Source organism: Triturus cristatus, chromosome 3_1 (genome assembly GCF_964204655.1).
Source record: "Triturus cristatus chromosome 3_1, aTriCri1.1, whole genome shotgun sequence".
NCBI lineage: Eukaryota > Metazoa > Chordata > Amphibia > Caudata > Salamandridae > Triturus > Triturus cristatus.
Window position 1 is genome coordinate 1,167,088,693 of NC_140583.1, and position 27,325 is coordinate 1,167,116,017.

A 27,325-nucleotide genomic window follows, 5' to 3' on the forward strand; every position below is an offset into this window, starting at 1 on the left:
CATGCACCAGCAAGATATGGGCAAACAATAGTTTTTCATTGTCACCCCATGAATTAAGTCTGCTAAGTCATGTACTTTGCTTCTTTAGGCTAGTGAGAGCGCTTGGCTGGTTAAGGTGTCACAAAAGGTTGCAGGTTCCAGGCCTGCCAAGGTTGATGCCGTCTCTCTTGTTGAGGAAGATAAAATGAGAGCCATTCCAAATTTGGTAATGTATAACTATCACACTCATAACCAAGTCTCATGATTTCAAAAACATACTCATAATTATTATTGCATAAAGTGAAAATCTGCTCATGCTCTCTTGATATACATCTGTTATGTCATATTAATTCTTATTCAGGTTGACATTGCGAAATTTGAAAATGTATTTTTGTGTACCACTCAGGAAACCATGTGCAATTGTTGCAATGTTTTTTTGTATGACACTCTATTGATTTTGTTGGTACAATAAATCTATTCATGAATGTCAGCAACGCATAACTGCTAGCATCACAGCAAGCACGGTCTCCTGATTGTAACATGCAATCAAGATTTTGATTAACCACCCATATATCACAAATTGATATTTGCAAACCTGCTATTCCAATCTCCTCAGACTTTTTGACGTTTTTCAAGCACCCCGTTGACTTATATACAAATTGGTCTGCTCTGGCACAATAGTCTATACGACGAGTCCACTCTGCCACTTGATGGAGCTAATTCCTATCTCCGTTGCCATGCACCAACTCTCAATGATGAGTCCCATAGCCACCAATAATCTGGTATTTTTCTACCTCCCTGTTCGTCCACCAAGCCCAACAACACCATTTTGGACTCTGGTGTGATCGGCCTTTCCACGACCTGGAATAAAAAATCACATATACTGCTCCTGTGTCTCTGCATTGTGGGGCATACCCACATCATGTGATAGAATGTTCCCAATCCCATCTTGCATCTCAGGCAATGGAGGTCTAGGTTGCGTCTCATTTTACCTAGTCTTCTGGTACTGTAATAAACCCTTTTCAAGTATCTAAGTTGGATGAACAATCTCATGGAGACCACCAGCACCCTGGGGGCCATTTTGGCCTCTACCCAATTGTCCTCCAGGGAACCCACATTACGCATTCAGGGTAAATTTTTTAAATCACCATCCCATCTAGCACCGCTATTGTGATTTTTGTCTATAAGGGCCAGCAGATTTTATTGATACGTCTGAAGGGCACGATGCAGTTGTAAGTAGCTGTAAAATTGTGTTTTATACATGTTATACACATCCGTGATATGTACAAATATGCGTATAGGACCTCCCTCCCAGACGTCGCCTAATTTATACATTCCTAAAATGTCCCATGCACAAAAGCATTATAATTTTGAGCTATTTAGTTTGTTTCCATTACATAATGGGGTTTCTGCTGTCAGCACTCCATCCTATATAATCCATTTCAGTGCCTAGTGCCAATACAACAGTGATGTGTAGGTTGCAGGAGTAAATCCAGTGTGTTTATGTGAACCTTATAATAGACTAAATATACCATGGTGCTCAATGTTCATGAGCTTTGAGGCCATTGTTGGGTCTCCCCAGTCTACAAACATCCAGTCCTTATTTGGTACACTGCTGGTGGCCCACTATTGCAACTTATTATTAGCAATCTTGTTAGACTTGGCATCCTTGGTATCCTTTCCCCTGAATGTTTGCCTCTACCTCCTGAATTTATGACAGTATGCTGTATTTCGTTTTTGCTGGCTTAGATGCTTTGGGCACTTTGTCACTGCTAATCAGTGTCAAAGTCCAAGTGCTCCTCGTGCAAGATTGTTATTATGATTTGTCATCCATTGTTGGAATATTTGATTTAATGAAGTCCCTAGTACAGTGCACTGTGTGTGCCCATGGCCTGTAAATCAAATGCTACCAGTGGACCGGCAGCACTGATTGTGCCACCCACATGAGTAGCCCTGTAAATGTTTTAGACCTTCACTGCAGTATCTGCCGTGCAGTTTTAAACTGCCATGTTGACCTGGCTAGTGCTCCCTCTTGCCAGGCACCAACCTTCCATTTTCTTACATGTAAGGCACCCCTCAGGTAAGTCCATGGTACCTCCATTGACAGTGTGCAGTGTATGTGAAAGGTAAGACATGTACTGGTGTGCTTTAAATGTCCTGATAGTGAAATACTGCTAAATTCGTTTTTCACTATTGAAAAGCTATCTGTCCCTTAGGGTAACAGGTGAGTTACTTTGTAACATCTTACAAGTATAACTTTGCATTGGGACAAGATAGAGAATTGGAGTTTAGGCTCTCTGAGCTCAGAATTAACTATCACATCTTTTTAGGGAGATGGTTTTTAAATTGTGTGTTTGCAAATGCCGCTTTTGAAAGTAGGCATTTTCTTGTTTAACTATTCAGTGTGCCTCTGCAGTTTGTGTATTGAAAGTCTAGTTTTGGAGTGACAGGAGCTGGGGATGTGCATTCACTGTAGACAGTCACAAAGGGGGTTGAGGTGTGTCCAGCTATTCCTGGGTGACTCATAGCTGGGCTGATTAGACCTTGGCTGCATTTAGAGTGAATGGAGGAGCTTCACTTGCACCTGAATGGACTGTGTCTCCTTTGCACAATGCTATCTTCATATGTGGTTATGCTGCACCAGAGAGGAGAGAACTGGTTTAGACTGGGCTCAGAGACCCTTGCCACAGAGAGAACAAAGACAAAATGGGATTAAGTATTGGACCTTAAACCCCTGAGAATTAGAACACTTCTGGACTCAATAGGAACCTCTGCCTAGGAGAAGAGCTGGAGAGCTGGAAGGAGTACTGCCCCTTTGTTGTGTGTGCTTTGCTGGGTTGGCATGCAGTTTCTGCTTCTGCCAAGGAGAAGATAAAGACTAGAACTTTTCTGTGAACCTGCTTGAAGAAGAATCTCCAAGGGCTTGTGTGTGCTTGCCTCCTGATCTAAAGTGTCAGGGCCACAAAGACTTCATTTGCAACCACTGACAAGCACCTGGACTCCTCTGTGGACTCCTGTATTCAAAAAGATGCCAATTCCAGTTGCGGGGCCATGAGAATTGTGTGGTTTGTGCTCCAAAGCAAGAGAAACAACTCTGCTGCTGCCTGCCCCACCACCATTGATGCCGGGACCTGCATTGAGTCTGGGGGCACAGCTTGTGAAGTGCACAATGCACCTCCCCATCAGTACCACAGCTCCAACGCCCTTTGTTGCCTGCCAATTCCTGCAGTTATCGGCCTTCCCAATGCCAGTACTCGCACTGACGCCATCAGCACCAGCAACTGCATCCCGTTATCGCAGAGATGATAACCGACGAGGATGACTTCACAAACTCTTCGACATAGCATCACTTTACCAGAACTGATGCGCATCAGCGCCAGCAACTGCATCCCATTATCGCAGAGATGATAACTGATGAGGATGACTTCACAAACTCTTCGACATAGCATCACTTTACCAGAACTGATGCGTCACTGCCGCCACCGCCTAACATTCCCCTTCCTGGATTCAACACCTCACCACCTCACGGACTCAATGCCTCACCTTCCCTGTGGCAGAAAGGAACCAGCTTGGCATCGGCACCGACATCTCACCTCCATGACAAGGTACTGTCCATGCTAGACTCCACGCACCTCGCGGTCAGCGCCATACTTTGGATTTATGCCTGTCACTATGTTGTAATAGACCCTGGTGGAGCTATTTGTTTCTGCAAGCGCTATTTTTGAAGTAACTGTTCTAAAAGTGATATCTCAATACATGTATATAGGATTTTTGTTGTTTTGGCTTGTTTGGTTTAGATAAATATACTTTATTTTTCTAAACTGGTGTGGGGTCCATTTGTGTGTTTTCACTGTGTTACTGTGTGTTTGGGTACTTTACACATTGCCTTTAGGATAAGCCAGTCTACTCGTGCCAAGCTACTAAGGGGGTGAGCAGGGGTTATCTATTGTTATCTATTGTGTGTAACTCCCTTACCCCGACTAAAAGCAAGGGACTAAGGTTGCTACCTCTGCCAACTAGAGACCCCCATTTCTAACAAATCTCCAGACCCCCCTCAAATGAACCAAATACACATTAGCAATGTGCAATTCTTGGGTGGCCTCCAACCCATATGATTTTTAGGTAAGTATAGAGAAAGGAAAAATGTTATTAGTATTTAGTAGGGAAAGTTCTGCAAGGTGTATAGCTGTTATGGGAGGGAAATCATTTTCAACAGTGCCTGCTTGCCTTCCATGTTAAAAAGGAGGCTGTTCTACATGTCCATGTGGTGATTTCCCCAGGAGACTAAGGGTGCGATGTTTAATTCCCAGGCCTGATGTCTTGTGGTTGCTGTATACAGTCCTAGAAATGTAACATATTAATCTTCCCATTCGTTAGTGGGTTGTATGTGGATTTGGTCCAGTTGACCATCAAACCGGTCACTTCAGTGTATATCAGAAGCATTTGCATCAATCAAGGTAGGGAGGTCTCTGAGTAGCTGATGCAAACCAGGACGCCATTAACATGCAATCCATGCTTAAGTTGAGGCAGTGGTTTCCGGTGCTTGGCACTGGCACTTAATTTTCGACATCAGCACTTATGACAGTCACCCATGTCATGGCGCTGTTTGTCTAATTTTGAGAGGAGAACAAAAACAGTTGTTTAATAATTCAATATACATTGAAAATTACTTATACCTGCTGTTCAGGCCATTCTTCTAGCTTTGTGGCCTAGAACAGTCTGATATGGTTGCATAACCAAACCACACATGCATTTACCATGCATGCCTTTATCAAGCATGCCTTTCCCATGCAAATCTTTACCACGGAGATGCCTTTACCACACATGCCTTTACAATGAATGTGTATATATATATATATATATATATATATATATATTAAACACTCCGCTGATGGGCAGCAACAAAGTCCTCGCCACTTCCCCAGCATACACGGACCAAAAAATAAGTGCAGATTATATTATTCTGTGCAGTATGCCGCCATAACGTTTCGGCTCCTCCGAGCCTTGATCACATGACAATGTGAACCTGTTAGACCACATCTTATAGCGTGACAGTGAGTGCAAAATTTGAAAAAGACCATGTGCCTAGATTACCAATGGAAATAAAAGACATACTGTAGCATGGTACAATTTAAAATGAGTGTTAGACTGAAAACATTACAATCAATGTTCATAATACCAATATGTGGCTATTAAATGTGGAAAACTCGCGAATCATGTGCAAATACTCAATATAAGTGAAAATACGCAAATATATATATATATATATATATATATATATATATATATATATATATATATATATATATATATATATATATATATATATATATATATATATATATATATATATATTCACTGAAAAAACCATAGGTTTCACACACGTTATAGTTAGGAATTAGCATTTAAAAAACCTTAGAAATTTAGTGAAAAAACCATAGGTTTCACACATGTTATAGTTAGCTGGACATTTTACTCGTAAAAAACCAATGAAATTGCCCCGTTATAGTTAGTTCAGCTAACTATAACTCGCGCGCCCGCAATGCACTGCTGATGATGTCACATATTACATCACTCATGACATGGTCAGTGACATCACTCATGACATCACTGATGACATCTCAAATGACATCACTGATGACCTCACTGATGACATCATCCAGTGAATGTGTGTTTTTCTGAAAATTAAATATGTTTTATATATGTATATCTCAAGGTTGATGGAAGAATAAATGGGTATATTACTGTCTAAATGGATGATTTGTTTTTGAAAAATTGATTGTGTAACTGACTGATTAAGTGTATCATAGTGAATACATGGCTTAGTGAGTAATGTTTAAATATGTAAATATCTGTATCAGTCTCTCACTTTGTGTATAAGTGGCTGCATGGGTTGGTGAGTAGCTACATGGGTGTCTATATAGGTTATTAGTTGTTTTTTTGAGTATCAGTCTGAGTGTCTGCATGGTTCGGTGGGGGGTATTACGTAGTGCATCGGTGCATGAATGAGTGACTCACTGTTTGTATGTGTTGAACAGAGCATGTGTGCAGGACTGCATGGGTGGATGAGTGTGTGTATGGGTGTGTTAGTGAGTGAATGACTGTCTCAATAGTGTCTTTATGAGTGACTACATATGTTTTAAACTAGTATATGTGACTATTGGTGTATATATGTGAGTATATGTGAGAGTGAGAGATTGAAAGAGTTCCTGTATGAATAAGTATGTGTTTCTATAAGTGATTGTTTAAAAGACTAAGTATGTGTAAGTTTCCGTAGAAGTAAGTGTGGTGGTGTGTGTATAACTGTATATGCAAGTAAATGTATGTTTGATTCTTTATTAGCATGAGTGACTATGTGTGTGAGTAACTCTATGGATGAGTGGCATTGTGTAACAGGATGTATAGATGTATGAGTACATATGATGAGTGAGTACATGTATGAGTGACTGTATAGGACTGTTGGTGAATGAGTGGATGTGTATGTGGATCTTAGAATTACTGAAGAGGTTGTTGTAACTGGTATTGGTATGTCCATTGTTTTGAAATTTTTAGTCTCTATTTTTGAATGTGTGTATCAAAGCTTATATTAAGGTGAGAGGAGGTCTGCCACTCTATCACAAGGATGATGTCATCAGTGAGGTCATCAGTGATGTCATTTGAGATGTCATCAGTGATGTCATGAGTGATGTCACTGACCATGTCATGAGTGATGTAATATGTGACGTCATCAGCAGTGCATTGCGGGCGCGCGAGTTATAGTTAGCTGAACTAACTATAACGGGGCAATTTCATTGGTTTTTTACGAGTAAAATGTCCAGCTAACTATAACATGTGTGAAACCTATGGTTTTTTCACTAAATTTCTAAGGTTTTTTAAATGCTAATTCCTAACTATAACGTGTGTGAAACCTATGGTTTTTTCAGTGAATTTCTAAGGTTTTTTAAATGCTAATTCCTAACTATAACGTGTGTGAAACCCATGGTTTTTTCAGTGAATTTGCAAGGTTTTTTAAATGCTAATTCCTAACTATAACGTGTGTGAAACCCATGGTTTTTTCAGTGAATTTGCAAGGTTTTTTAAATGCTTTTTTTTTTTTATATTCTTCATTTTTTTCAAACATATTTTTATTTTAATTTTCTTATCTTTTATAAAGACTATGCTTTAATTTTTAAAATCCTTAAATATTTTTTTTATATATATTTTTTAAAATAAACATGTAAAATTTATTTCTAGATTTTTTTTTTTTTTTTTTTTTTTTTTATAGTACGCGTACCGTAAGCTCACGGTAAGCGTACGGTTTACGCAACGTCCGTAATCTATCTACGCTGCTTGCGTATAGTTACGCACTTTGCGTAGCCGCGCGTACTGCGCGTGGGACGCGTGCGCGCTTACGCAACACGCGCACGTTACGCGGAAGTGCCGGGAAATGACTGTTATGCGCATGTGCGCAAGCGCGTGTCTTTTTTACGCGCACGCGTACTTTTTGCCGTAAGCGCACCGTAAGCGTACCGTAAGCGTACGGTAGGTCATGTGATCTTGAAACACAACTTTTGATTGGTTGAAACTACTTTCAGTTCTAGAACTCTCCTACACCACACCCATTCCCCTCATTTCTGCTTGTGATCCCTTAGGAGAAGGAGCTGGTTTGTCTTTGGGATACGATGGCAGAACAGCAGAGCCCTTCTGAGAGTGAGGCTAGCACCAGCAGCACTGTCTTGAGGCAGAGAGCGAGGAAAGTAAAGCCTTCTTATGTTTGGGATTTTTTTACTTTTCCAGAAGGCCAGCAAAAGGTGAATGCACCCTTAGTTACTTGCATTCTGTGTAAGCGTGTACTTTCTAGAGGTAATCCTGACAGGAAGTATTCCTTTGGGAATCACACCATGATGAGGCACCTCAAAGAAGTACACAGAAGGACACATGGTCATCTTTTTGGAGGTAACTCTTCAGAAAGACGAGCCAGTACATCCACAGCAGCTCAGCCTGGACCATCATCTGCAGGGCAGACTCCTTCTTCTGCAGGTCAGGTGAGCCCTTCATCTGTGGGGGGAGAATCTCCTTTTGCTGGCCCTCTGGAAATTAACCCTCGGTTTGCGAGGGTTGAAGTACGGTGCGCCACTTGTCACGATCTAATTACTTATAGGGAGACCAGTGTTTCCCTGGTGAACAGTAAAATAGATCAGCACACTTGTCGTACCGTCTAATATTCCCAATCTTTCTTTCCTCTGTCCCTGCATGAACACAACGGTTCTTTTAAGAGCCAACCTTATCTTTCATCTTTTTTTTTCTTTTTTTTTAAAAACTTTTTTTTTTTTTTTTTACCGTACGCGTACGGTAAGCGTACCTTTTTTTTTATTTTTTAAAAAAAACACTAAAAATCATTTTTCACATTACAAGGTCCTTGAAAGACTACAATTATTACTATTGACTTACCATACTCACTGAAAAAAATATTTATTCATTTGTTTTTTTAAAAAATAGTTTTTAAAATGGTTGTAGTTTACGAAAATTTTCTATATCGATCTGAAAAAAAAGAAAAAAGTATTAATATTTTTAAAACATTTTATAATACAGTACACATATTTACATTTTTTTCCAAAAAATATTTTTGCCTTATTTTTGCTGTTTTCAGAATATATTGCATTTCACTATAAATTGTGAAAGCAATTGCATTCATCATTTTACAGCGGGCAAAAAAAAATAACAATCTCAAAGATTGTATTAAAAAAGCCCAGAATCTCTTCTCACTTAAACTTATCATTACAGAAATGCATATTATTCTTAAAAAATGTCATCTAAAAACAATACTTTTTTCTTTAAAATACCGTCTGATATTTTTGTTTCAGAAGTACATTCACAATAATATATCTCAAATAACTCCAAAATACATCTGATTTTATTTCCTTTAGGCCAAATAGTATTTTTTATTCTTTCCCTGGAATAAATTTCCAAGGGAAAACCATTAAAATTCTAAAGTTTAATCTGTCCAGATCTCACCGATTCTCTGTAACATTTTGGTTCACGAAAATTTTTCGAATAATTTATTTAGTCCACAATAGAATTGCTTACTTTTCCACATGGCCAAATAGTAATTTTTGAAATCATTTTTGAAAAAATTTCCAGTGGCAGTCCAATAACATTCCAAAATTTAAAATGTGCAGAAGTTACCGATAATCTCTAAATTATTGGTTTTTCAAAATTGCATTAAAAATTTAAAAAGTCCACATTACAATTGGTTATCTTTCCTTTAGGCCAAATGATAATTTTAAAAATCTTTTTTCTACAAAATTGCAATGGTAATCCTGTAAAATGGTAAAATTATTTTGTCCAGATCTTGCCAAGTCTCTCTAAAATTTAGGTTTCAGGAAGATTAGATAGGAATTTGCTAAATCAAAAGGCAAACGTTGTTTGAAAATCAATTGGGAATCATTACACAGTGTCCATCCTTTTTCACATTTTAGATAAACTGTGTAATGTCCAGAAGTAACAGTAGGTCCATCATGGAAAATTATTGCAACAGTTACAAAAGTTTTTCCTGAAATTGATAATTGCTGTCCTGTAAACTTCTTTATTAAAGTATCCAATTTTGATCCATCAGCTCTACATCGTTGCATCATTAAAATTACATACTGTCCGTATTCCCTTAAAATTAATGTTGATAACATGTCAGAATTACACTCACCACATTTCATGCTATGATTAGCATCTTTAACTAAGTTTGCAAAAGTGACTGTTTTACTCTCTGGCAATGTCAAATAAATAAACCTTTCATTATCAACAATAGAACCACTTATATTATAACAATTATCACAACTATGTTCCCATTTATAAGAGAGACCAAAAAAAATGTCAATGGGAACTCCTTCTTCTTCCACTACCTGAAGAAAATACATCAAAAATTCGTGAGCATCTTGCTGTTCATTTTGAGAAAACTGTGTTCGTCCTGAACATACATCTAAAAGTTTTCTAATATCAGTAGCACTTTCTATTTGAGTTTTATCTTTACTCAGCTTTTGAAAAAGGAGACTGAGCTCTGAACAGAATCTTTTTCCCTGATTTATTATTATCTGCTCTTGCAAACTTTCCAGATAAAAAGCAACATTCAGCACTACATTTGCGTAGCAGTTGACACCAGAGCTATTTTCAAAATGACATCCTACAACCTGTTCTTCATTTTCCTTATTCTTTTTGCTTGCAATTACATCACTCCTCTTTTTTTTCCTCTTCTCTACATCTTCATTACAGATATTCTCATTTCTCCTTTTACGAGAAACTACACGTTTCTCCAACACAGGATACTGACCTAAATGAGGAGCATAGCTTCTTCTTAATCTATTATACTCCTTTACACAGTTTGTATCAGCACTAACTTTTGAGTCATCGAAGTCTATCATGAATAAACCTGATAATGTTTTGACTCGTGACAAAGCAACATATGCCATACCTTCTTTGAACACACTAGATCCAATGTTCACAAATGCACAATCTACAGTCAATCCTTGAGACTTGTGAATAGTTACAGCATATGCTAGAGAAAACGGAAACTGCTTCCTACGTACATATAAGTCTTTCACAAGCATGAAACGAACTGAACAACGACAAATGTCTTTAACTTCCTCTATCTGATCAAATTTTATTTTTAACCTTTCAATTCCATCTTTTTTCTGATAATTAATAAAACCCACAACTCTTCCCATCGCTCCATTTACTAAGCCTTTTTCAACATCCAAATTTCTCCTTAAAAACACTCTACAGTTCATGCAAACATATAGATTTTTTTCTAATCCTGCTGTTTTGGAGATGTTCTTCTCTAGTGAGTCCAATTTATTTTTCAGTTTGCCTGTTACTGTGACAGTAATTCTTCCATCCTCAATTTTGTCCACTGCTTCCAATTTCCTGATCTCTTCCTTTTCCAATTTCAAAAGCTCCTCATTGAATATTGAGCATTCACGTAGAGTTGGCATTAAGCAGATGACACTTTTGTTTTCTGCAATGTTCTTGTATATCTTCTCTGCAACTATTTCTTCCTTTGGAAATAAATTATGTAGCAGCCGAGTCTGTAATGCTTTTTTGCCAGCTTCTGTGAGTAGTCCAATCCTGATATCTTTCAGAATACTTCCATATTCTTCATCGTTTGCTTGCCTCATATTAGTTGTAAGTTCCTTGTACTCAAAGAAGGACCAAATATTTGTATTACCGATGCTTCCCAATGACTTCTTCGTGTCTTCATGTGTCACAGTATTAAACACTGGTTGTCCTTTAACCGGAGTAAGTTGCAAAAGATCCCCAAAAACTATGACGTGTTTTCCACCAAATAACACGTCATAGTCTGTCTTCAAAATTTGCTGCATTCTTAAATGCACAAAGGCAAGCATTAAGTTTGATACCATGCTCACCTCATCAATAATGAGAACTTGCATCTTCTTCAATACTCTTGAAACTTCCAAGCATGCTTCTCCAGTTAGCTTGTTGAATTGTATTTTGTTCTCATGCTCCACTGGTAACATTAGCAAACGATGTAAGGTGATTCCTTTTATGTTATATGCTGCTAACCCAGTTGGAGCAGTAACCACACAAGACAAAGTAGAATCTGTTTTTTGCTTTAGGTAGCTTCTGATGACTTTAATTAGGAAACTTTTTCCAGTGCCAGCTTGTCCGCTTACATACATCCTGATTGGATGAAATGATGTGCATGAGCACTCTTTTTTTTCATGTAGAAATCCGTGATCAATTTTGTTTTTGATCTCTTCATAAATTTGTTGCTGCTCTTGATTCAGTTGTCTTTCCAAATTTTCTAAGTCTATAAATTCTTCTTGAGCTTGATTCATAGCCGTTTCCACTTCATTCATGGCTATTGATGCTTCATTTTCAACGATTGGTTGTCCTAGGGGATCTTGACTGTATGTTCCTGAACTTTGGCTGTCCTGAGAACTGTCTCTAGCAATTTCTGCTGCAATTGTAGTTTCCTGTTCAATTTCTTCATTTAACATTTGCAGATAAGTTGAGAATGTACTGCATTGTATGCTGTCTTTGCAAGCATTAAAAGAATCTTCATAGCTCTGGAATTCTCCCAGTAGTTCATCCTCTGAACGCCATGGTTTAAACAACTGTAAAAGAGCCAAGTAGTAAAATTCTTTCTTGTCGGTAGTGTCGCAACTCAGCTTCCGGTGATTTATCAAACTTCCTTTGGTTTGCTTCACCAAACATCCTTCTTCACCAACGACTTTATATTTTCCATTATTGATGTCTTCTGCAGCTTTCCGTGAATAAATGTAGTTCTGCAGCACTTCATAGAGACACATGTTCTCCAGATGATGACTTCTCTTGGGATAATATGTGTCCAACATGTTTGTTTTCAATATATCTGTACTTTCAGGTTCGAACTGTGCCAAATATTCAATTTCTCCAACAGATTTCAGTACCCGATTTCTCATTGCTGCAAGGCCTAAACTTGCCCAAATTATTCTTCTTGACTTCGAGTAGAGACTTGCAGAAGATAATCTATCTGAACATTCGTAGGATCCAATTTCTCGATGCGATAACATCTTCAAACTGAAACTGTACAGCTTCTTACTGACAGTCTTCTCGTGAGAAATCTCTTCCCACATTTCCTTCAATTCTGTTTTTTCTGATTTCGTAATGTAAGACGTTACATATCGAGCAACAGCAATGGAATTGTCAGCAACATACTGTATATCCATGTTAGCGTTCCACATGGATAAAATGACTGGGTTGTAGTCATTTATATTTTTTGATTCTTCTTTTCTTTTAAGGTTGTAGGTATTCTTAGGTGATTTTCTTGTGATAGTATGTCTCACAGCTGACATAAAACTGTTGACTCTTCCATTTGTAAGAACAGGTCTAGGAAATCCAAATCGACATTTAGTGTAGTATTTTTCTTTGCTCTTGTATTTCCGTCGACAGTATTTTCCACACCGATGACTTTGGAAACGTAGAACTTGCTCCTTTAACTTGTACTCTTCTGTGCTTTTAGGTATAGCACATGTTGCATATTCTTCAATGTAAGATAACACTGCTTCATCAGTATCTGTTCCAAACTTTGGGGCATCCTTGATCCACAGCAGCATATGAATATGAGGAGCACCTCTTGCCTGGTACTCTTTTCTCCAAAAGAAATCCACTACTTCTCCAAGGGGTGGATTTTTTTTATTGCAGATGAAGGACATCATAGCCTCAAATCTATGATTGAAATATCTGCAAACATTAACCGGATCCAATGAGCACAGTTCTCCTGCTGTCTTGTATTCGATGTTTTCAATGTTTGAATTGGCCTCTCGTAGAAAATCCAGTAAATCATCCCAAGCGTACTCGGCGCAGCTTAGGGTAAGGAACCATGTTGGTGTTCCTAAATTGCGTAACATGCATTTTAGTTCACCATGGCGTCGGTACCAATATTCATTTGTCCCACGCTGACAAGCCATCAGATTGATCAGTTGTGTTTCCAAATGATCATCTCGGTGCTGCACTTTCTCCATAAAATCCTTAGCAGACACATTTTGTAAATGTACTCCACTTTTTAAAATGTGATTTACTGCATAAGACAGTGCAGACAAGTCGCTTTCAAATAAAAGATGGAACAAATAAGGGATACTTTGTCGAAATCTGGGATCTTCAGCATATAGTCTTGTAGTCCGATACTCAGAAGCTGGAATCTGTTCCGGACGTTCATCGTATCGTCCTCCTTTTCCTTTAGGAAACAGCTGAGGAAAACATCGAGCTTCCAAGCTCTCCTCCCATACACTCACGGGATTTCCTTTTGCTTTCTTCATCTGAAAGAGATCAATATTGTCTCCCATAACTTCTTTCGAATGGAGAGGATGTATGCTAAAATGTTCATAAATTTCTTCTTCCTTTGACTTGTCCACTTTTTCAATTTGTCCACTTGGTGTTTCTGTATCTCCTTGTAAATCTTCTTCTTCTTCTTCTTCTACTATATAAATTGATTCATACCATTTGTTATTTTTTTTCAAATACAAATTTGCTCTTTGTACTTTCCGCACATCTACCAGCTCCTGCCAAATCTTCTTATTCTTTGTAGGTACACCATTAACCAGAATAATTAATGGTTCAGTTTCCAAAGTATCCGCATCAATAGTTTCCATATTTTTTTTCAAATCCAAGGGCAAATACACCACTCTACCTTTTAAACCTCTCAGTAAATCTGAAGGAGGTAATTTACCAGTTTTGGGCTCCATACGTACTATGGTCTGGAACGGATGAACACATTGAATGAGTATAGACTCATATGTATTTAATTCAGAAAGTTCAGCAGGAATAGCATCCAATTCTAAATTATTATGTACAGCTCTGGTCGGCATTCTATTTTCCTCTAACTTGTTGTAGCAGTATTTACAAATACGCTGATCTTCACCCAATTCAAAACAATTTTCAAGAAATATATATGTTGCAAAATCCATCCACTTATAATTATCTTCATTTTCACTCTTTCTGTAGAGATCAACATTCCTAGTTTGTTTTCTATAATGAGTTCTGCGGCAACAAATACAAGTAACATTTGGTCTTTCATTAGAGACTATTGCAAATTTTGTTATGTGATCATTAAATGTCTTACTTACACAAGGTTCTACATTCTCTTCCACTTCTGCCTCATTTACTGTGTCCTTCTCTGCACTGTTTTGTTCAGGACCAAAGTAACAAAACTGAATTTCATCAACAACCTTCTCTACATCTGATACCGTTCCTCGGAACAGAGCCCTATTCAATTCATTTAACTTTATTGCTGGACTTTTGGCAAAATACAACCGTCTCACAAACTTTCTCATTTCAGTATGATGAACAGCCAGCATCCTAAAATGATGGAAAACACTATTGCACACTTTTCTAGATAGACAAGCAAGAGAATGACCCTGCAAACCAGTATTCTCTCTCACTCTGCATGGATCCAGACTTTGAAGCACCTTAATCTTTTGTTTTACACTTTTTTTACTATATTCTCTTAGAAACTCTCGAAATCTGTCAATAGATTCCTGACGCACAGTGCAAATACTACTACAATTCCAAGTGTACACTGGGGCTTTAGGACGTCTCCCCATTGCCTCATCTGCCATCACTTGTACCTCATCTCTTGGAACCATTATCTCCTTCTCCATTATGCAACCATTTTTTACTTCGTATGAACGACCTCTGGTGTCAACTGCATGCAGCAAACTATTACTTTGAAAATAGCTCTCTTCATTAAAAAAAGGTTCACTACTTGAGCTATGCATCCACTTTCCTAAAAACACTTTACAAAAATTTGTTCTGTTCACTACTCTTTTGCTTTTGCTTTGTGATTTCAGTACATTAACCATTTTATCTAATGTACGCATCCTATTCAAAATTAATATGAATAGTTTCCTTTTTAATTCTAATGCCTTTGCTGCAATGGCTTCAATTTCTTTTTTTCTCTTATAATATTTAGCCTTTTGCTTATATTTCTTTATATCCTTTATCAAATTGGACATAACTCTTCTCTGAAACATTTTTCTACGTATCTCTTTAAATGCTGTTTTTCTGTTTATGTTAAACTTTTCAATTGCAGAAGGTATATTTGCATTAACTAAATCCTCAATTTTTTGCTGTTCTGTAGGTTTTGTTACATTTTTCCGAGAACAGACATTTTGTACATTTTTGTTTGTTTTCAATATTTTGTTTAGGAATTGTCTTTTTTGCTTACCAGAAGATTTTTTCTTTTTCCCAACATCAGCATCTTCTACTAACTTTGGTCCTCCAGTTGTCCTCAAATATAGTTTTTTTTTTAGCGTTTTTTGAACTCGAGATGTTGTAGGCATCTTAAATTTTGTTCACTGTTCTTCAGCAATACCTGCAAAAAAACTAAAAAAAAAATTCTTTATTGTATTTAAATATATTACTACATTTCTTTTCACAATAGTCACAAAACGAAATTTCTTTGCCAATTTGAATGCACACAAACTCCTCTTTTTTTTTGGGCAAGTGAAAATCTGTATAACAAACTGTCACATTATGAAACCAAGCTGTTTTTTTTTCAGACCACCACCGTGTGTATTCTCTGTGACTGCCTACACTCCAGCAGGGGCAACCAGCCTTAGTGATGCTGAATGTATTTGCATTACAGACTTAAACCTGAAAACCCCACTCGCTTCTAATTACTGTGCATGACTATACATGGCAAGCACATGGGTGTGTGCTAAACCTCTGCTTCTTCCCCCAAAAATTCGCTCCTCTTTTCCATCTACTGCAACTGTGAAATCACCAGAGCAAGACGCAATACATTTCTGCCTATAATTCTTCTATGCACACAGAGTCATGTTTTCACATTAGTGCCAAAACGAAATTTCTTTGCCAATTTGAAAGCACACTTACTGCTCTTTTTTTTTCGGGGGCAAGTGTATATCTCTTTTTTCAATTTGAAATCACTTTTACAGACTGACACATTCTGAAACCTTTTTTTTAAATTTATTTAAATGCACATGTCCAAGCAGTTTTTTTTTCAGACCACCACCGTGTGTATTCTCTGTGACTGCCTACACTCCAGCAGGGGCAACCAGCCTTAGTGATGCTGAATGTATTTGCATTACAGACTTAAACCTGAAAACCCCACTCGCTTCTAATTACTGTGCATGACTATACATGGCAAGCACATGGGTGTGTGCTAAACCTCTGCTTCTTCCCCCAAAAATTCGCTCCTCTTTTCCATCTACTGCAACTGTGAAATCACCAGAGCAAGACGCAATACATTTCTGCCTATAATTCTTCTATGCACACAGAGTCATGTTTTCACATTAGTGCCAAAACGAAATTTCTTTGCCAATTTGAAAGCACACTTACTGCTCTTTTTTTTTCGGGCCAAGTGAAAATCTCTTTTTACACTTTGAAATCACTTTTACAGACTGACACATTCTGAAACCTTTTTTTTTAAATTTATTTAAATGCACATGTCCAAGCTGTTTTTTTTTCAGACCACCACCGTGTGTATTCTCTGTGACTGCCTACACTCCAGCAGGGGCAACCAGCCTTAGTGATGCTGAATGTATTTGCATTACAGACTTAAACCTGAAAACCCCACTCGCTTCTAATTACTGTGCATGACTATACATGGCAAGCACATGGGTGTGTGCTAAACCTCTGCTTCTTCCCCCAAAAATTCGCTCCTCTTTTCCATCTACTGCAACTGTGAAATCACCAGAGCAAGACGCAATACATTTCTGCCTATAATTCTTCTATGCACACAGAGTCATGTTTTCACATTAGTGCCAAAACGAAATTTCTTTGCCAATTTGAAAGCACACTTACTGCTCTTTTTTTTTCGGGCCAAGTGAAAATCTCTTTTTACACTTTGAAATCACTTTTACAGACTGACACATTCTGAAACCTTTTTTTTTAAATTTATTTAAATGCACATGTCCAAGCTGTTTTTTTTTCAGACCACCACCGTGTGTATTCTCTGTGACTGCCTACACTCCAGCAGGGGCAACCAGCCTTAGTGATGCTGAATGTATTTGCATTACAGACTTAAACCTGAAAACCCCACTCGCTTCTAATTACTGTGCATGACTATACATGGCAAGCACATGGGTGTGTGCTAAACCTCTGCTTCTTCCCCCAAAAATTCGCTCCTCTTTTCCATCTACTGCAACTGTGAAATCACCAGAGCAAGACGCAATACATTTCTGCCTATAATTCTTCTATGCACACAGAGTCATGTTTTCACATTAGTGCCAAAACGAAATTTCTTTGCCAATTTGAAAGCACACTTACTGCTCTTTTTTTTTCGGGGCCAAGTGAAAATCTCTTTTTACACTTTGAAATCACTTTTACAGACTGACACATTCTGAAACCTTTTTTTTAAAATTTATTTAAATGCACATGTCCAAGCTGTTTTTTTTTCAGACCACCACCGTGTGTATTCTCTGTGACTGCCTACACTCCAGCAGGGGCAACCAGCCTTAGTGATGCTGAATGTTTTTGCATTACAGACTTAAACCTGAAAACCCCACTCGCTTCTAATTACTGTGCATGACTATACATGGCAAGCACATGGGTGTGTGCTAAACCTCTGCTTCTTCCCCCAAAAATTCGCTCCTCTTTTCCATCTACTGCAACTGTGAAATCACCAGAGCAAGACGCAATACATTTCTGCCTATAATTCTTCTATGCACACAGAGTCATGTTTTCACATTAGTGCCAAAACGAAATTTCTTTGCCAATTTGAAAGCACACTTACTGCTCTTTTTTTTTCGGGCCAAGTGAAAATCTCTTTTTACACTTTGAAATCACTTTTACAGACTGACACATTCTGAAACCTTTTTTTTTAAATTTATTTAAATGCACATGTCCAAGCTGTTTTTTTTTCAGACCACCACCGTGTGTATTCTCTGTGACTGCCTACACTCCAGCAGGGGCAACCAGCCTTAGTGATGCTGAATGTTTTTGCATTACAGACTTAAACCTGAAAACCCCACTCGCTTCTAATTACTGTGCATGACTATACATGGCAAGCACATGGGTGTGTGCTAAACCTCTGCTTCTTCCCCCAAAAATTCGCTCCTCTTTTCCATCTACTGCAACTGTGAAATCACCAGAGCAAGACGCAATACATTTCTGCCTATAATTCTTCTATGCACACACAGTCATGTTTTCACATTAGTGCCAAAACGAAATTTCTTTGCCAATTTGAAAGCACACTTACTGCTCTTTTTTTTTCGGGCCAAGTGAAAATCTCTTTTTACACTTTGAAATCACTTTTACAGACTGACACATTCTGAAACCTTTTTTTTTAAATTTATTTAAATGCACATGTCCAAGCTGTTTTTTTTTCAGACCACCACCGTGTGTATTCTCTGTGACTGCCTACACTCCAGCAGGGGCAACCAGCCTTAGTGATGCTGAATGTTTTTGCATTACAGACTTAAACCTGAAAACCCCACTCGCTTCTAATTACTGTGCATGACTATACATGACAAGCACATGGGTGTGTGCTAAACCTCTGCTTCATCCCCCAAAAATTCGCTCCTCTTTTCCATCTACTGCAACTGTGAAATCCCCAGAGCAAGACGCAATACATTTCTGCCTATAATTCTTCTATGCACACAGAGTCATGTTTTCACATTAGTGCCAAAACGAAATTTCTTTGCCAATTTGAAAGCACACTTACTGCTCTTTTTTTTTCGGGGGCAAGTGTATATCTCTTTTTTCAATTTGAAATCACTTTTACAGACTGACACATTCTGAAACCTTTTTTTTAAATTTATTTAAATGCACATGTCCAAGCAGTTTTTTTTTCAGACCACCACCGTGTGTATTCTCTGTGACTGCCTACACTCCAGCAGGGGCAACCAGCCTTAGTGATGCTGAATGTATTTGCATTACAGACTTAAACCTGAAAACCCCACTCGCTTCTAATTACTGTGCATGACTATACATGGCAAGCACATGGGTGTGTGCTAAACCTCTGCTTCTTCCCCCAAAAATTCGCTCCTCTTTTCCATCTACTGCAACTGTGAAATCACCAGAGCAAGACGCAATACATTTCTGCCTATAATTCTTCTATGCACACACAGTCATGTTTTCACATTAGTGCCAAAACGAAATTTCTTTGCCAATTTGAAAGCACACTTACTGCTCTTTTTTTTTCGGGCCAAGTGAAAATCTCTTTTACAGACTGACACATTATGAATCCACCATGTGTAACTACAACAAAAACAATTCCCATTTCTATTATTCATTTCTTAAGTTACCACATACATCCCCTCTCAAACTGTAAACTCACCTTTAGAATTAGTTAGTTGTGAAAGAAATGTGTCACTCAAACAGCAGATTATCAGAGCCAGGATCTCTGTTCTGTACACCTCTCTCCTCTCAGCAGAACCAGATAATGGCAAACTTTCCCTCTATTTTTCCACACATATACATGTAAGTTTCAAATCTCAGTGCTTCCCCCTTTTTTTCAAATGTAATGACACATTTCTATTGGTTGAAAACCAACCCTTTTCCAAAAGTACCCTGCCCCCAACTTGACTTCTGCCTAGTACCCTTCCCCCAACTTGACTTCTGCCTGCTACCATAGCAACAGCTCATGGAACACTGCTGTGTGCAGTTAGGTCAGAAGTTCGACACACAATGTTTCAATTCCACAGAGCAAGAGTGCTTGACTTTTCAAACCTAACTGCAAATCCATAGTACTGTTCTTTGGTTACACATTTTTTTGTACCAATACAAAACATGCTTCTATTAATTTTCACATACAGCCTAGTTTTTTTTCTAGAATGGTATGAAACAGCCAATCAGTTCTTTTTGTTTTGTAAAAAATATGTATGCCTCCATTTCCAAACTGTCTTTCTTTTCATATTGCCATTCTACTGAAAGACACCTCCTGAGTGCATCCAGTTCTCCTTTGAAGATGTTCACAGTGTGGATTGTAGGGCACAGCTATGTCTTCTGGAGTGAAAAGTTTGCAGAGAAAACAGATATGGTGAGAGACCTTGCTTTGCCAAATGTAGACATTAAATGGATTGGTCAGAGAGGGTTAAAGTGGCACCAATTGATGCCATTGGTGAAATCCTTCATGCAAATCCAACACCCTGACCTCATAATAGTGCACTGTGGTGGCAATGACCTAGGCACTTTGACTGGGGTAGGTCTGGAAATGCTTATGAAGGACACCTTTGCACAACTGTTTACACTTTTCCCTAAAACTGCCTTTGTGTTTTCCAACATATGCCAAAGGCAAAAATGGAACTGGTCCAATCATTTCTGTCCACAGATTGACAAAGCAAGAAAGCACGTCAACAAATCTGTTTCTGCTTTCCTCCGTGACTATGGTATGGGTGCCATTTACCACAACAACTTGCGTTACGACATGCAAGACATTTATAGAGGAGATGGTGTGCACTTCAATGATGAAGGGAACAGAGTCTTCCTCTTGAACCTTAGACTCTGCATCGGTACTTACTTGTAGGTACCACTAAAAAAATGACTCCATAAACACAACAGCTCTTTTTAGAGCTCCCTAATTTCTAAACTCTTAAATCTGATTTTCATTTATTTATTTATTTATTTTTTACCGTACGCTTACCGTGAGCTTACCGTACGCGTACCCCGTGATTTTTTTTAAAATCAATAAATGTTTTTTTTGTACTTTTCTGTCCTTCTTTGACCCCCTTACAATTGTTAGGGGGTCTGTAACTCTCCTCATTGCCCCCTTTCCTTGTTTTCACTCTTTTTTTTCAGAGTGAAATACACAAAATGGCGGCCGCCGCTTCCTGGTTTCGGCCGATTCGAATGTTTACTAAGATCTAAGAGCCAATCAGAATCGCGCTCGCGCACGCCACCGTACGCTTACCGTAAGCGTACGGTAAGCGTACCGTAAGCTGGCTCAGATATATATATTGATTTAAAGGCTATTTTCTCAAAATCTACTGAACTGATTTACACCAAACCTACAAAAGGCACTTCCTTGACCTACGGACTACCTCTCTGCCAAATTTCTAGTAATTCTGTTCAGCCGTTCGGGCTGTAGGTCGTTCTAAAGGTCCTATGGAAAAATGCATGGGAAAAACGCGTTTTGGGACCCCCCTTTTATCTCAGCCCCCGCTTGACGGATCCCCCCGAGACTTTCAGGGTAGGAGCGGAGCGTAGCGCCCCACCTATTTTGAGAAATTCGCGAGGATTCGTCGACCGGCGCCAAAGTTATTCAAAATAGAATGTTGAGGTTTTCCTATGGAAACGTGGTCCTAACTATAACTACCTACTGGCGACCGCCAGTAGGTAATATATATATATATATATATATATATCCTACTGGTGGTTGCCAGTAGGTAGTTATTGTTAGGACCAAGTTTCCATAGGGAGAGCATTTTTTGTTTTGCTTATAACTTTGGCGTCGTTTGATGAATCTTCATGAAATTATCCAAACAAATTATTTGTTCATATCAGCTCCTATGTTGAAAGTTTGGGCGGTGATTCGTCAAAGGGGGGCCGAGAAAAAAGGGGGGTCCCAAAACATGTTTTCTCCATGCAATTTCCATAGGAAACTTTAGACAAGGCTACAGGTCGAACAGGTGAACGGAACTGGTCTAGAAAGCACGCTTTTGTTTATTTGGTGTAAATCCATTCAGTAGTTTTGGAGAAATATCGAAATTTGCAGATATCGATATTTGGGAATTCTGCCATCTGATTGGCTGAGGCGTTACGAGCACAAGCTTGCTGCTTATTGGCTGCGAGCTGTTGCAACTAGGAAGTGTTGGCAGCCATTTTGTGATTCCGTTGAAAAGAGTAAGGGGAAAAAAGGGCGAAAAGAGTAGGAAACAGGAGGATAGGAGCACTGTAACCTCTGTGGGGGAGTGCGAAGTGAAGTACTCACTCCTACCGGTCTGAAAGTGCTGTGTTGCTCAGAGTGACATGGTGCTGAGATGAGATGCTGCTACACTCGGGTATGGAACCGAGAGCCTAAACCGTGAGCTCATTGCTGTAACGTGATGTGCCTGGTGTAGCATACCTGTGCAAGTACTGTTAGTAGGCGCTTATACCATACAGGGAGTGGGAAGCGAACTACTGACCCCTACCGTGCGTTTATACTATACCGGAAGTGGAGAGCGAAGTACTCACGCCTACCGGTGTGAAGACTCTGGGATCAAACCAAGCTGATTGCTGTAAAGTGATGGGCTCTGGGCGCTGTAGCATACTGGCCGCTGTAGTATAACTGTGTAAGTAGTGTTAGTATGCGTTTATACTATACAGGGAGTGGGAAGCGAACTACTCACCCCTACTGGTCTGAAGACTCTGGGATTAAACTGTGAGCTCATTGCTGTAAAGTGATTTGCTCTGGGCGCTGTAGCATACCTGTGGAAGAAGTGTTAGTTTGCATTTATACAATACAGGGAGTGGGAAGTGAACTACTCACCCCTACCGGACTCAAGACTCGTTTATGAAATCATGAGCTCATTGCTGTAAAGTCATGTGCTCTGTGTAGTATTCCAATGTAAGTCAAAGTAGAATGTTAGTATGTAATGCTACTAGAATGTAAGTGTGTAATGTTAGAATATAGGGCTGTCATGAGGGAAATCTTGGGGAGTTTGTACACGGTGCTGGAGAAGACGGTTGCCTTGCTGTCTACCCCTGTTGGTGGCTGTTTAAGCTATCTTCTTTTCCTGTAATAAATCTACTTATCGGATCCACTGCTGTCTGCCTCTTCACTACATAAATTTGTCGAGAAGCGGGAGAAGGTAAAAAGAAGGCAGCACTCACCAATATTTCGAGCTTACTTGCGTTCTGCTGAAGACCTGTTTTCTTCGTGAAGCTGTTTCTACTCATCCCAGGGTCGTCGGCTCATTGAACTATGTGATCCTCTGGTAGGATTTATATTTTTTGATTTTGGGCTTCCTCTGCCTCTTCACTACTCTCTAGTCGCTGTACTACACGTGTGCAATAGTGTTAGTATGCGTTTAATCTAATTCTGTAGTTACGCAGTAACCAATGCATCATGGCCCTATGGAGCGCCACCTCCCAGGCGCAGCTCATATAATGTCCTGGGGTGTGCATCTGTGGGACATTTATGTTTGCTATTACAGGGCGGGAGCAAGGCTTCCACCCTGTGATAGCAAATCCTTGTTTGCCTCGTTGAAGCGAGAGGAGGAAAACCTCGTATCGCTTCAATAAAGCGGATCCGGATGGTAAAAATGGAGAAAAAGAAATGAAGCCGGATCTCACCCGTTCATTTAAAGAAGCCCAGTGGTGGGTAATGTTCCGGGGCCAATCCTATTATTATATTGCGGGGTCTCTGCAGCACTGGGGACCTTAATCTCACATGTAAATTAGGTGCGGGAGGGCACAGAGACGTTTTTCAGCCTAGGGGATCACCACCTCCCTGGGTATTGTTTACTAATTGTTCGGGGGGCTTCGAGGCCCACTCAAGTCCGGGGATCGGCAACCTCCGGGGCTTTACTTAAATATGCAGGGTGGGCCTTGCCAGTCCTTGAAGCCTCGGTGGCCCTAGGCAGTGCCTTATTGGTTCTGTAATCACACGGGCAGTACTCATGGTGTTATAAAGTGATACACTCATAGAACTCTTGCAGTTGTAGAATTACCCAGGCTTCATTTATGTAATAGTCTTTGTGTTTATATTTGATAGGTGCACCGCAAAATTACAAATGTTTTCCCTCATACCCTCCTATCAACTGCCGATTTTCACAATAAACTACAGACAAGTGTTGTCAGAAAAAGAAGACCCATACACTCACTTATATATTGGTAAAAAAAATAACCTTTATTAAAACAACACAAATAAATGGAAACGCAACTTTATTCGAAGAAACAACAGTATAACATGAAATAAGTGGGTGTGACTCCTCCGGAAGCAGCGTACAAAACCTGCAAAACAAAAAAGAAACCTAAGTATGTGTGCCATGTCCAAGAGAAAAAGAAAGGTAGTCAGAATGAAAGGAAGAAACTGAGAATGGGACAGAGAGTGAGTGGGTGGAAGGGAGAAGGGGAGGGAGAGTCAAAAGAACAGAGGGAGGAGGAGACAGAGCGTTGGCCTACTGCACCCAGCCCTCACTGTTCACCTCCCGTCACCCGTGTGTCTGGAACGCTGGGGTCCGCGAGAAAGAGTGCGGTCCAGCAAATCCTTAAAATGAAACAGAGATATGAATGAGGCCAGAGATTACATTATTATCTACGGCAACATCGCTTGCCTGCACCTGTGCACCCAGGCTGCTGCACCCCAGCCCCTTTCCCCGCACTGTGCTCAATTGCAGCTCCTGCGCACCAATGCTTCAGTGCTCACCTGCCACCACCGGTGTGTCCAAAGACGTGCCGGTGCGAGCTCCCAAAACGGGGTGCCTCTCTCAGGGTGGCACAGCAGGTGTCCGGTCTGGGACGGTGTCTTGATACCACAATGGAAGGTGTCAGAATGCCCAGGGCATCATTACGGCCTGAGCACCGGCTGCGCGCATTTTGGTGCAACTAACTCAGTGTCTGAAAAAGGAGAAATAATATAATGCTGGAAACGTCTTGAGGTAAATTAAGGTTTATTTCAAGCTTAATAGAGAACACCAGTTGAGTGCATCCTTCCTTCTTGAAGTACGATCTACCAACTGTTAGTGGTAATCATGGTTCAAAGAGGAGTTGGAGTGTACGAGAATACACAAGGTTAAATAATATGTTATGCCAATGTTCACATACAAAGGAACAGAGTGCATGCTAGAAGCATAATGTGCATGTGTAATGCAGTGGCGGAAGCCTGTGTGCATGTACACTTAGTAATCAGCTCACTACAGTGCCAGACTGATGCACCCCACCCCTCCCGCAGCACCGCGCTCAATTGCAGCCCCTGTGCACCCAGGCCCCAGTGCTCACCTGCTGTCACTCACTACAGTGCCCAAAAAGCCAATGCCACGTGTCTGTAGGGCAGCGCTGCCCGCTGGCTCAGGCCTACAGTGCGGTCCAGCATGTACTTAAAATGAGACAGAAATGTGACTGAATGAGGTCAGAGATCTCATCATTACGCACGGCAACATCGCTTGTTTGCACCTGCGCACCCAGGCTGATGCACACCAGCCCTCCCGCAGCACCGCGCTCAATTGCAGCCCCTGTGCACCCAGGCCCCACTGCTCACCTGCTTTCATTGTTGTGTGTCCAAACACGACGGCCAGCAGGGTTCACAATTCAAATGGAGTTTTGATTGCGAGGATGGTGTACACCTCATGGATCCCTTTTTTTTATAGCGCATTGTGAAATGCGAAGTGAATGCGGCCATATCACCTGAGGCAGTGTGGAAGAACTGGGACATGTGACGTAGTCGTTATCCTATTTATACGTATGCAAAGTGGGCTGGGCTTGCGTACGCCAGGTCAGCGTAGGGGTGTGAATAATTATTCTGGGGACCTTTGCGTTGTTCAGTTCCTGCCTGGCCAGGAAGTGTACTTATGTGTGTGTCCCTGTTGCAGTTTTGACGTCGCACAATCCGCAATTTACATTAATGTAGCATGTACCGGGAGGGCAGCAACTATCGTTAATGAGATGCTGTCCGAAAACATTGAATGGCCAACATCACATGTCGTTGTCAAGCTTGTGAATATGTGCAGACACGCATGTCAATGCTGTGCGGTATTATTGAAAGTGCTGCTATCGCGAAGCGCACACATGTGAATGTGCTCGGATGGAAGGAGGATCAGCAGTGAGGCTACGTCATACAGAGTGATAACGCTCATTACTGTCAAGCAATGCATGTCAAACGTGAATCTGAAAGTCTCACATGTGACACACTACTATACTGGTAAAGCCTGACAACAGAGCATACTGCAACACAAATGTACTCATTGCTCTTTACTGTTTGTCACATGTGATTTAGGATGTGCACTCTGCCTGTGGCTGATGATACCTCTTCGAGCCACCAATACCCAGGCCGAAAGGCAGCACAACAATGCGCACACACACACACCAGGGGCATCGTGTAACACACATTTGTTTTTAAATGTAACGTTTCAGATGCATGGCTATCACACGTGGAAGGCTACTGTACAGACCATGAATATTGATCAAGATGATCGTTGCATGTTTTGTGTAGTATAAGATATGTGTGCAAAGCAAACAACTTTTCAAAAAAGCTCTCTAAGCAGAAGAGGTGTCTCTCAACAAACGCTGTAGAGAGAATTTGTTAAAATGGGTGGAGTCCTCCATCTGTTACAATGGAAAATGTTATGAACCAATCAAATGCTTTTTTTTAAGGTCACATGGCAATCGTGCACCGAGCGCGCAAGGAGGCCGCACCCAACGCGATTTTGAGAAAATATATTTACCATAATATAAATTTATTACAGTTAGAAATATATAAATTTGGAAAATATTTTAGATTATCGCTTGCTCTCATATACACTTTAAACTTATTTAGATATAGTTTAGAGACATAAAAAAAATGAGGGAATGGCTTACCCGGCGGGACACCATACGTCTATGACTTAACACAGGGCCTGGCAGCATGCCCTCATCACATACACAACGCGCAGCGGGCATATGTACATGATGTAACTCGCGGCTTGGTACTGCGTACACGTCGCAAACTAAAGTAGCAGCTGGCGCAACCTCATACGTATATGATGCTACGCGGGACGCGGTGCCATGAACCCGTCGGATATGAAATGCGCATCATTTACGAGTTTAGCAATATGACGGATAGGATTCGTGTGCTGATGGAGCTTGGTACACTACCAGTACAGGACTCCAGTTTTCTAAAAAAAAAACTAAATATACATTTTTTTTTGAAGATATAAAACATTACATAATATTTAAAGTTAAAAAAAGGATAATAGAGTTCCAAAATATTACAAAAAAATTAGAAAATATATAGGTT

General features: G+C 39.8%; 2 protein-coding genes across 16 annotated transcripts in view; one reads left to right on the forward strand and one right to left on the reverse strand.

Moving 5' to 3' along the window:
- Positions 1-27,325, forward strand: part of PKNOX2 (PBX/knotted 1 homeobox 2) — a 3,737,380-nt gene that overhangs the window by 2,396,518 nt on the left and 1,313,537 nt on the right. For all 15 annotated transcript variants that reach the window (XM_085646078.1, XM_085646083.1, XM_085646080.1 and 12 more), the window contains one exon: positions 89-205. In XM_085646078.1, the coding sequence (XP_085502204.1) occupies positions 89-205 (117 nt within the window). The remainder of the gene's footprint in view (positions 1-88; positions 206-27,325) is intronic.
- LOC146861720 (uncharacterized) lies at positions 3,162-19,857 on the reverse strand. The gene is made up of 3 exons (XM_085646483.1): positions 19,748-19,857; positions 11,640-15,831; positions 3,162-3,362 (listed from the first exon to the last, which is right to left on the reverse strand). Exons 2-3 carry the CDS (start codon positions 15,786-15,788, stop codon positions 3,162-3,164), a joined length of 4,350 nt encoding a protein of 1,449 aa, XP_085502609.1. The 5' UTR covers positions 15,789-15,831; positions 19,748-19,857.

What these genes read in the sequence shown, in the direction of transcription:
- LOC146861720 (XM_085646483.1), bottom strand. Translation starts at nt 15,788, where the DNA reads ATGCCTACAACATCTCGAGTTCAAAAAACGCTAAAAAAAAAACTATAT. An exon ending in TTCATCCAATCAGGATGTAT is followed by an intron (nt 3,363 to 11,639) that starts GTAAGCGGACAA and finishes AATGGGATGCAG; the next exon opens with TTGCTGGCGCTGATGCGCAT.